Source organism: Parasteatoda tepidariorum, chromosome 7 (genome assembly GCF_043381705.1).
Source record: "Parasteatoda tepidariorum isolate YZ-2023 chromosome 7, CAS_Ptep_4.0, whole genome shotgun sequence".
Taxonomy (NCBI): Eukaryota; Metazoa; Arthropoda; class Arachnida; order Araneae; family Theridiidae; genus Parasteatoda; species Parasteatoda tepidariorum.
The window spans coordinates 75,213,397-75,225,814 of record NC_092210.1 but is presented as its reverse complement, the minus strand read 5'-3'; the positions used below and the strand labels follow the sequence as shown (position 1 = coordinate 75,225,814).

General features: G+C 26.4%; 1 protein-coding gene across 1 annotated transcript in view; it reads left to right on the top strand.

Moving 5' to 3' along the window:
* Positions 1-669: 669 nt before the first annotated feature.
* LOC107452211 (mediator complex subunit skuld) overlaps positions 670-12,418 on the top strand; it is a 58,583-nt gene continuing 46,834 nt past the window's right edge. Inside the window, exons 1-2 of the mRNA XM_043039343.2 lie at positions 670-990; positions 8,616-8,880. Of these exons, the coding sequence (XP_042895277.1) occupies positions 922-990; positions 8,616-8,880 (334 nt within the window). The 5' untranslated portion in view covers positions 670-921. The remainder of the gene's footprint in view (positions 991-8,615; positions 8,881-12,418) is intronic.

Here is a 12,418-nt window from a genome sequence, read left to right as displayed (position 1 = left end):
ATGATTGTCGTCCGTTTATTTATTTATTTATTTTTGCCTCATTTTGCTATATTTGATGCGCTTGCTCTTGTCGCAATAATGATATTTTTTTGTTGTTATTTTAATGTTCAAAATTAACAATTATTGTGTTTTTAAATATCTTGCTATGCATTTTATTTAATTATTTTAATAAATAACTTTAATGAATATACAGAACAAAAAAGTTTAAAAAAAATAAAGAAAGAACTGAAATAAAATCGTTTTTTTTGTAATTTTTTAAAAGATTACTTGAACCGACTGTAATTTTTTTCAGCGGTAACGGAAAAAAAAAAAAAATCATTGATCAAGTTTGATATTAATTTATGTATAAATGATTTATTTTAATTTATGAAACTAATATTTAATTAATTTCTCGAAATTTTTAACGTCATTAAAAAACTTAAGACATTAAGAAAAAAAAATATTTAATCAACATAGAAATAAAAGAAGTTTTTGTTAAAATAAGTTCCGTTTATGTAAAATAATTCTCTTTAAATAAATTCTAACGAGTAACAAATGTGCTCTGATTCATTTCATTCAAAAATTTGAAAAAGAAATATAATTCATTTTAAAATTGCATCACCTATCTAGTGAAAGGGGTGTCCCTGGGATAATACACTACTTATTCAGTGTCATCAATGTATATAATCTGCTTGGATTATCATGATTTACCAAAAATTTGAGAACAGACATAAAACGTAGTGACCTTCGACACGTGATATCTGTTATCCAATCACAATCGCTGTCACTTAGCGCCTTGTTGTTTCCACTCCGCCATAGTAGAGACTGCCATCTTCCAAGTATTTTTCTTACCTAGACCAAGTTTTGTGGACTGATGGCGGTAGAAATTACTTAATAAAGTTCGATTTTAGTCCATAGGACTTAAATGATCATGGAGACACCATGACGCACCCTAATTTTGTAACAAATGGCGCCAGCCTTGAAGACTGCCATACTAATTTCTTCGCATTGGTAAGTACACTATATACTGTCGTAGTCATAGCTTAATGAATAAGAGAGGGCGAAAGACCTTTACAGCCGTAGGCATTTTAAACGCCGAACCATAGTAGTATATACAGCTGCCGCTTTTAACGGTGCTAATATTTTAGTATAAAAATTATAACAACATTTAAACAACTGCAGGGTCTTAAAAATAACTGATATGTAATAAATCATCTATCTTCCTTCTAAGTCATTAACGATGTAAATATTAGTTATAAACACACTATCAACATTTAAATGCTTGTTTGTTTGTTTTCATTCCATGCTATTCTTAAGAAATGACAACTATTTAACTGACATTCAAATATGTTAGAAACATTTTACGAAAATTTCAATGTTTATATTTTTTATACACCTTTAGACAATTTTGTTACAGATGACCTGTTTTGCTGATATTATTACTCAACGTAAGAAGAGTAGTTGAATCTCTTTTTAGGGCATTGCCACTCATTGGTTGACGTTTTAATAACTTTATTTCATTTAAAAATTCTATTTGATTTATTTACTTAATTTAAAATAAGCAAACAGATCTTCACTTTTTATGCCGATCTTGTTTATGTTCAACCAATACATGTGATTTTCACTTTCTATTTAATTTTTATTTGACAGGTCGCTTCAAACATTACTGATCGCTAAAAATGATATATTTTTTAAAAATTCGAAATTGAAATATGTTTTTGAAAGTTGTTTTGCACCCTTGTCTGCCATTCAATTTTTTGTTTTTCTCCATTAATTAAAATAATTATCCATTAGACAAGCACCGAATTAAGTGAAGATATCCTTTGTTAGGTAATGTTTACGTTATGACCTTTTAATTTACGATTTTAAGTTTAAATTGCAATTTGGCATGATGCCCAGGTTGATAATAGATAAACATGTTTGTTCAATTATTATTGTAAGATTACAAAAAGCATGCTCTGACAATGTGTTTGATAATAAATAAAAACAATATTTTGATACATTATATTTTTTAAATTTCATGTTAATTAAATGGATATGTTATAAAACATTAAAATTTTCATGTGATTCAATTATGTAGCTATTACACATTAACTAAATTATTCTCGATAATTCCTTTAAAGTTTTGAGACACTGAGGATGTTCAGTTAATTTAAAATTCTCCAAACATATCTTTTGTTATTTATTTTTAATCATTCTTTTCAGTTATAAAATTATGTCTATAACTTCAATTTATAAGAGTCAATTTATTTAGATGTATCTAATCTTCTCTAGAATTTTTACTTCACATTTTGGAACAAAATATTAAAATTTTTTGTTTTTAAGTATTGAAATTTGTATAAAAACATGTTTTAAATTATCTACTGACATTTTTTTTGAAAAGTCACTCAATTTATAATGCTTATCCAATATAAGTAATAATTGTTTGAATTGTGTCAAAACAATATATTATATAAATTACTATAGAAATTTCTAGAAAGTGACATAAATTCAAAATGTTTGTTTTTATAAATTATGTATTAATAAACTTTCAATTGTATTTATATGTAGAAAAAATATTTTATAAATTACTACAGAAATTTCTGGAATGTGACACATTCAAAAATGCTTTTTTTTATAAATTATAAAAATAAGCATTTTGAATTTTTAGTTATTTTATAAAAATAACATAGTATATAAATTAAAATTATAGTATGTATGGTACCTATTAATTTAAAAGATTTAATATCTAATTGTCAGACTTCTTTCTAATTGACAATATCTAATTGTCAGACATCTTTCAATGTTGAAATAAGTGACAAAGCTTTTTTATGTTAATGTTCCCATTTCGATTATATTGGTTCTATAAAATTTTACTCTTTTTGAGTTGTTTTTTTCCTAAAGAGAGTAGAATGTTAGTAAAATCATATATATATATATGAAGGTATTGATTATAGTTTGAGGGTATTGATTATATTTTTTTTTTGACGTTAAGCATGTCTAGTTCTGGCCACAAAGTACATGCTTCGAGTATGCTCCCTTCTATGACTTTGATTTTCTTGTACGACTATCAGACTGTCATTAAGTCTTTGTTACTTTATTTAGCTCAGATTCTGATCTTTGAAATCTTTTCCTTTTGTTTGACACATACTAAATGTCATATTAAGCCACATCATACTTAATGTTTTATCTAACTTGTCTTTTAAAAGTTAGATTGTCTTTTTGTCTAATTTTTTTTTTATATCTCACTTATCATTGAAATTTGAAGGCACAAAACAAAGAAATTTTTTTTTAATTTGAAGTAAAATAAAATTGTGATATTTTGCCTTCTCTTATTCATTACCATGATGTTTTTAGAATGTAACAATTAGAAAATGGCTCATAAAAATATAAAGAAACCCATATACAGTTGAAGATCTGTACAATGTAATTCTATAAACTGCAATTCACCATAAACATTAACTTTTATGGGTGTAAATAATGAAAATCGCAGCTAAACATTTTTGTATCTAAGCAAGAAGAATGAACTTTTTATATTTGTTTAATTATTTAGGAAAGCTGGTCCTTAAAGATATTTTGGGAAATGTATTCTTCTAAATATATAAATTATATAAGAGAGTACAATTTCAAAAGCTAAGCAAACCAAAATTGATAAATTTGTTAAATTAGTTCTAATGCTCTGAAAAACTAATTTTTTTTGTTGTTGTAAATAATTATTACTTTACTCCATGTTTTTAGTGTTTGTATCAAAAAATTATTTAAAGCATTTTATGATCTGTTCCAGATTAATATTGTTGCCACATGTAGTTTGTAAGTTTAAAGATGTGTGATATGATATTTATATAACATTAAATTCTAAACAATGCAAAACCTCACGCTTCAAGGTTTGCATTATAAAGATATACTATTGCACTACATTTTGTAATCTTGTGTAGCATTAAAAAATAGTTATTTTATATATATACCAGGCAGATTTATTATCTAACTGGAAGTAGTTGAATTTTTTAAAACTAGATGTCAGCACATGTCATGTAGTTTTCTTTATTTGAAAGGTAGTTGCCTTCTCTTATGACAATTATCTTGAAATTCATGCAATAGTTAATTTATTTAATATTGATTTTTTTCAAATTTTGTTATAAACAATATTTAAGCATTAACTTTAAGCAAGGATGTATTTGTTATGTTATTAATTATTTTAAAATAATTCAATTTGACATTTCGGTTGACTTTTACAATTTAGTCCTTATGCTATTACCAAAAAGTTTTAGTGCAACTAAATGTTTCTTAATTAGGAGTATAAATGTATATTTTCTTTCATTACTCAAACATTCAATAAATAAACTATTTAATTTAAATAATTTCTTAAATAAATATACGAGTATATATTTTATCTACTTGTGATGATATTTCGCTGAATCAAATGCATTTATCAACCCATTTGTGTCAAGACCTTTAAAAAGACAGTTACTTTTTTTAAAAAAGGAAAAGCTTTAGCTCAAAGGGCTTATTCAGATTAATTTTGCTGAAACAAGGTAGCTTTGCATAGCAATTAAATAGTATAAAAGTTTATAACTGGATTTAAATGTGATAAATTTATTTTTCAAAGTGGTTGGTATGGTAACAGCAAAAAAAATTCACTTGGTCTAAACAAATATGTACTACCACTTTTTTAAGATTGTAGTTTCTCATATTTAGACCACTTTTTGCAAAATGCATAAATTTATGAATGACAAAGAGTGTACCCCCAATGTCAACACTGCAGGTATGCGTTCTTGCTGTGAGAGACCAAGATAAAAAAAAATGCCATTGAGAGCATGGTTGTAACTGGTTTACTATTGAGATATATATTAAGTGCAGGGTTGATAAAAGTCAGATTTTTTTCAATTCATTTTTTTGAAAAGTTAAATCTAATATTTTGAAAAAAAAAATTATTTTATTAAAAATTATTAATAAATATTTTCAATTTTAAATACAATTAATGAAAAATTTAAGTAATTGACCAATATCATTATTAACTACCACGAAGGTAACTAAAATAAACAAATGTAAAATTTAATTATTTATTTTATTTTCACTTTTAGTATTACCATATAAATTGTTATAAATAAGCATGTGAACCTTGCACTAATATTTATATTTAATTAACGATAGCTTAACATGGACTATAAGAAAAGGCACTTCAAGTTTATCGATATACAGTTTTATTTATTTTTTTAAAAAGTAAATAAATAGGAGATACTTTGTGCTACATATTAATTAAACTAATCAACATGAATAAAGCACAAATAATGGTATGAAAATGGACATATTATAACTATAGTTTTGGTTTCATAAACATGGAGGAAGATTTTGTTATTAGAACCAAAGTTTTGCTAGTATGTCCAATTTTGTGCTGTTATTTGCGCTTTACTCATGGCTGTTTTTGCAGTGCCATAAGAATATTATTATTATTCTTTTTTTAAGATTGAGAAATATAGAAATTCTATCAGCATTAAAATGTTTTAAAAATTTTGTTTACAATCTAAGAATTGTTAGGATTTTCATTGCTATCATATTTTTTAAGAAACCCATATTGAAAAGCTGCTTTTTACAGATGTAAACTTATAAACTAAATTGCACTAAACTTTCACTAATTGCAAAAAACTTAAAATTGAAAGAATTTTAAGTTTTTTTAATGTCATTTCCAAAGTACTGGAGTTCACTAGACTCCAAGTAGAAATGTAATTTTGCTAAAAGATACTTTTAAAATTCCAACAGTATATTTAAAAATTTTTTTTTGAAACAATGATAATAAAATGATTAAATAATAAATTTCATTTTAAAATGTTACATAAATTTTTAATTTTTTTTCTTAATTGCTTCAAATCAATTTTTGTTGTTAAAATCAGCTGATTTAAACTAATGAAGGTGACCAAAAGTTTAAACATTTGTAGTACATAGAAGTTTGGTAAATTAATATCTTTTCATCTCCTTTTTTCCCATAAATTAATATCTTTCCATCTCCTTTTTTCCCATAAATTTATATCTTTCCGTCTCCTTTCCTAGTTTCTGGAGCAATTGTTTGCTCTGAATTAAATGACGCAAAACTATTTATCCTATCTACTTGAATTATATATCATTCAATTCAGTATAAAAAATTAAAAAATACTAATTCGTGTCAAAAATACTTTATATCTGAAAACACAACATTTGAATTATTTGTTTCGTTGACTCATGTACATGTATATTCTCACTTCTTTAAATAGCAATATCAGATTCATAAATTGGTATAAGTACAAATTTGTACATAAAATCTTTGTCTTCTATACTAATTGTATTAGCTCAATCATCTCTGGATTGGTCGCATTCAATTCTGCTTGAAAAAATACATCGGAAACAATGCCTGAACTGTCTGTTGAGAAAAAATTATATTTTCTCGCCAAGTTACCAGCATTTCTTAAAAAAAGGGGGGAAAGTGTATAAATTAGCATGTGTTGGCAAAATTTTATTAAAGACCTGAAAATAATTGTAAATTGAGTAAGTTTAAAAATTAGATTTTTTTTAAATTCTCTTTTCAGTAATGATTTAGGCTTATTTTCTTAATACATTTTAAAATGCTTGTGATAATGTTTTTTACTAATCAGCTAATGTTAATCCGAGATGAAAATAATCTGCAAATGATAAACTGCAAGGCCCAGTGTTACGCTGGAGGAATTCTACTGCTGAGCTGGCAATTCGATAAAATCAAGGAAATGTTATTTATTTTATTACTATTTTTTATTACTATTTTTTTTTAATATTTATGGCTACTCTGAATGATGACCAATAGAAAACAAATCTGCATGGTTTTTCGGTCCCCCCCCCCCAAATTTGAACACTTTTACTTTTAATAACTTTCACGGATGCTGTCTATCTGGTACTAATGAATGTTTACAATGATCCAGAAATCTGTTAGTTTATAGATCCATGGCAGAGGTATGTCTAAGGTTTTAGTAACTCTGGTGACAAGCAAAAGTTATTAGTTGCATTTTCAAATTTTTTGTGATAGTAAACATAACATGATACATACAACATAAAGTCTAATTACTACTCTCCTCTAAACATAAAATTTTCAATGCTAAGGAAGCGAGGCTAATTACAAATACATATGTACAGTATAATGTTCTTTTAAATATATTTTTCTTAAATTGTAAAAGTTAAAATAATATTTATTACAAATTATTATACTTTATTAAAAAGTGAATTGAATTGAATGAACTTATTGTTTGAACGAATATTTGACGGATTAGATGATCGCTCAGTTTGTTATCTAGCACAGCCATATAATATTAAAAATAAGTCGAAAATGTTATATAACCAGGTTTGGCAGAATAATAAATAAAAATATGGATTTATTTGATTTAAATCAGATTTTTAAATTTTTTTTTTTGCAATTACCAAAGCCTTTGTTAATATGTAGTATTAATTATATTATTTAAAAATGTTCTCGCTAAAACAGTTAATATTTCTTTATATTGTTAAAATTATTTAATTCTTTTAAACTAATCAGTTAATAATCAAAATCATAGTTGTTTTTTTCAATATTCTGATATTTTAAAGACTAGATGGAAATTCATCAATTAAATATCCTATGCAGAGCAAATTAGTTTAAATCCATAAGCGTTACTAAAAAGTATTTTAAGTTACTCTGGATGAAACTAGTCCTTTATTATTATTACTTATACTAATTACATGTTAAATAAGTTTTAAAGGTGCATCTATTTTTAATAAACTTAAAACTAAATGGATATAAATTATTTTACTTACAGCTAATGTAAAATTTTAATTTGAAAGTTTCATGCCACTATTGTCCACTTTTAGCTTTTCTTTTTTTTTTATTTTTCATTTTTAGAGTATTTTAAAATATAATTTATGTACATTCTCTTTTCACTATTTCTCTGTATAAAATCTTCTTTAAAAAATCACTCCTAAAAGAATGCATTTATATTTCTAAGAATTATTTTAGACTTAATTTAATTATTTAAAAAAAAAATATTTGGTTTAAATTAGTTATTTTTGTAAAAATAATCTGTTGATTCAAGTTAATGATTTTTTTTTTAAATTGAGTCATTTGAATTGTGATTTTAATCATAATTTTAATAATGTAAAGCCTGGAAATAATGCATGTTGGTAGTTCTTGGTTAGAAATTTCTTTAAACGGATTAAGCCATTTTTTTCTTCTAAAAGCTATGCATTATACCTAACTAGGGCATAGTAATTAACTGTTAATTTTTAAAAGTCGTGTTCATTGAGACCTTCTTTATCCAAGTTTTAGAGAAAAATTGAATGTTGGTTAATATCACTGATCAATTGTTGGTTAATATCACTGATCAATTGTTGATTAAGATCACTGATCAATTGTTGGTTAATATCACTGATCAACTGTTGATTAAGATCACTGATCAACAGTTTTTTAATATCATTGATCAACTGGTGGTTTGTTTCATTCACTTAAGTTTTGAGTGAGATAAAAATATTACTAATTACTGCTGGTTAATATTTAAATTGTAAATTATATTTTAAGCAGAACAATTCAACAAAATGAATGAAATAATTAATTAAAAAAATTTGTAATTTTAATGTTTAGTTTGATTGCTGCCTATTGTTATTATTTTTTAAAGAGAGTTTTTTTCTTCTAGGCTGACCTTTGTGGAATAAAATGGCGACGTTATTATGCTGAAAGTGCATTATGTTACGAGCCTTTAGATGACCCAGTGCTATCTTGTTTTAGCAAGTGTTTAGCTGCTGACATTCTTTGTGTTTGGAGGAGAGTAGCATCACAAGGTCAAGAACAACATCGCCACAATCAAGATGCTAACCAACTTAACTATAAAAAGGAACTGTGGGTGTTTTGGTATGGTGAAGAACCAGATCTTACTGGGATGGTCACCACAGAACTTACTGGTCAGTAACTTTTGCTCACAAATTGGGAAAAGTAGGGTAAAACCGGGTAGCTAAGATTCGGAGGCCTGTTGAAGCTAATTCGACCTTTGCGAACTGTCAGATTTAATCAAAATATTCATTTTTTAGTTTATACAATGTATCATTCATGAAAAGTCATAAATGTACAACTTTTTTTTTATAAATGATTGTAACAATATTACCATACTAGTGGGTTATAAACCAAGTATGCTTATTAACTCTATGGGAAATTTAGAAATACTAAAATTTCACTGAAAAAGTAGCAGGCATTTTTATTTTATATGACAATTCAAGAAAATTATGTATGTAATTTATATGTGATGTTGTTGAGGCTGTACTCAAGGAGGGGGTGCAGTTGTCCCAGGAGTGCTGTATACAGGACCAACATTTCTTGCAAAAAATTTAGTGTTTATTAATAAGTTTTTTTTTAAAGAAAAAGTGGATAGAATTTCTTTATATAAAAGTTATGATTTTGAATGAAGGGTCTTCAAAAGTTCTGCAAAATATGAAAATGAGGTTTTTTGTGCTTTGAGGCCGATAAATTCCAGGGGCCCATAAAAACCTTGTTTCGGCTTTGTGTATAGTTATCTTCTGCTGCTGCACTGCACTTTTGTGGGCCCAGCATAGTCTCACATCAAGGAGAGGTACTTGGTCTTACACCAAGAGCAAAGATTATTGAAACTTAACATAAGAGTGTTATTGTTTGACTAAATATTTATTGCTTGTAAATGTATAAATCTTTAGTTAACTTATATTAAGCTAGACTAAAATAATTTTTGTAACTGTAATGACCAATAATGACTAGTTTAAAAACAAAAAAAAAAGCATTAAGAGAGCTGACATAGTAAAGACAGAGGCCTAAACAGATGCTGTGAATTAATCAACATAAACATGCCAATATGATAGGTCTTTCTTCTTAACTAGTAAAGTGTAACTCAGTTTGTTTGCTAAAATACAGAGCTAATTTCATCAACAGACATAATCAAGGCACACAAGTCTTACCCCACCTTATCCTACTCTCTTCTAGATATTAAAAAAAATTTTTTTCTTCTTAAAATTTTAAATTTTACTTACACCAATAATTTTTTAAGCACCCCCTAAAAGTCTGCAACAACGCTAATGTTGATCTAACATGGAATGGAGATATGTATTGCCCCTTCAAGTCGTTAGCTTTTCAAGTATTGCCATAGAAAAAATCGTATGGCATCAGTCAGATCTGCTGTATAAAGTCTTCAGTCTTAGCCACTTAATGTATATATTTTATTTTCAAGGATATGGTTGTTCAAACCTTGACTTATGGATGAATAGTATAAAGTTAGAGTTATATGCAGTCTTTTTTATCACCAAATAGGCTAGCTCTGTTTGTTGACATGCTTATGTAACAAACAGAGCTAGCTTGTATGCATTATGTAATGAGATTTTCAATTATTCTTAAATTGTGTAATTCAAAAAAAGGAAGAAAAAACGTTCATGCGAACCATCAGTCTTTTGATGGAGATTGATGTCCCAGGCCACAATCGATCACCCTTTTTTCAACAATAGCACAAGTCGTTTGGTGCATGCTACTCATGTAACTAGCTTTACATACAAATTTTTTAAAATAAAATATTTTCTAGTTTTATAAGAGTTTGTTTTTTCAAAATTAAATTTAAATACATTAAAATTTATTCAGTTAAATCTTATTTCTTGGAAATGCACATTCACTGGATAGCATGTAACTACAAACCTTCATTTTGAAATGCATTTCTATGTTAATATGCCTTTATATTAATAATTTAAAATATAAATTATTTATTATATTGAATTTTTTTAAGGTGGTTCTAAAATTAAGATATTTTAATTAATGCTTACTTTATTTAAAAAGAATTCTATATTTACCCTTAAAATGACCAAGCTTACTGACTACTCAGTTTGTTATTATATTTCATAAAAAAATAATTTTTTAAAGACTTATTTAGTGCCAAAAAATTTATCCAGTAAATTTGTTCATTAGTGCAATAATGTTTAAAATTATTTTTAAATTAGTGTACTTGTAATTGATCATTTATTGTTTTTAGAAGTGTAGTCTACCCTGCCTTTTGCAGAGATAATGCACAGTCCTTGCTTTTTTCGTAAAAATGTTGCCCACTCCCTCATTTTTTTAAAAAATAAATAAATAAAATATACCCTTAGTTATTTTAACAATTTTTTTCCTATAGCAGAAACCAGAAGCTTCAAATTATGATATTTACTGCAAATCATTTATACTGTTAGACCTAATAATCGTTCAAGTAATTTTGTTTAAATAGTTTTTATAAGATTTAACAGCTAAATCATTTTTCTTCTCAACTGAAGTTGCCGTTATTTTAAACATAAACACCCTGCTCTTTTTATCTCTAGATATCTTATACGCGACTTTTAAGTAAAGTTATATTTCACATTTATTTCTAGTTTTTTTATTTTTGTAATATTGATTAGCATTAAAACGGTTTGCATTTTAGTGTTTGTGTATTTCTAACATTATTACGTTAGTTATTTACGTTAAAAAGTGAAACTTCAAATCGTAATATAGCCACTGAGCACACAGTATATTTTTACTGGAAGTAAAAAAGCGTATTTTTCATGAAACGGCATTTCCTCTCTAGTTATGCCATGCACTCATATCCCCTTCACCTTTCACCTCTTCCGGAATAGAAGTTCGGGGGCCCTGCACCTCCTTTTCTACTTTTTCTCTCATACCTGCTTTCCCGCGGATGACGGACCTTGTAGAATGTGAAGGACAAGAAATCCTCTACTCACCTGTGCGCGCATTATAGCCCAAAATTCTCTTCCACTGTCTATTTTATTTTGTTGTTGTTAATTTGATTCGCTTATGCAGAAAAGGGTAGTAGACTCTCATGTTTGTGTACTGGCCTCACTCGGAAGGTTTTTTATTTTATTTGTTGATGAAAGCTTTATCTTAGTTTTTGTTTCCTTTCACTTTCTTCCCATGTATTGTTTTCTGTTCTTGGATTTTTAATTTTCATTATAATATTGGATAGGCTTTTATTTGCAGTTGAAATTTCAAGCTAATGAAGTGCCTTTTTAATGAAAGTGACTTCTTATTTCTGTCATTTCTATTTTGCGTAAAAAAATTAAAAAACACTCCTTTATTTTACATTTTTTTTAAAGATTAGAAATTAGCTGCAGATTGATGAACAAATAAATGTTATTGAAAAAATTGCTTTTGGAATTTAAGAAATTTCTGAAAAACATAATCGTTTGTTTTTGGAATTTTATCTTTTTCATGAAAATGGTTTTTTGCTGTTTCAAAATTCTTTATGTTAAAGAATTTTTTTTTTGTGGAAACGCTATTGTTTTCAGATGTTTATATGCTACAAATATTTATGAAATGTACCTAGACGAATGTTTAAGGGAGAAAAACAAAACATTTTGAATTTAGGACTTTTGAAAAATTAGTTGACTTTTTCCGGAATTATTATTTTTAGTAAATGAACAAAAAAAAAACGCCCGTAATATTTGTAGACACTTATAAATTTTT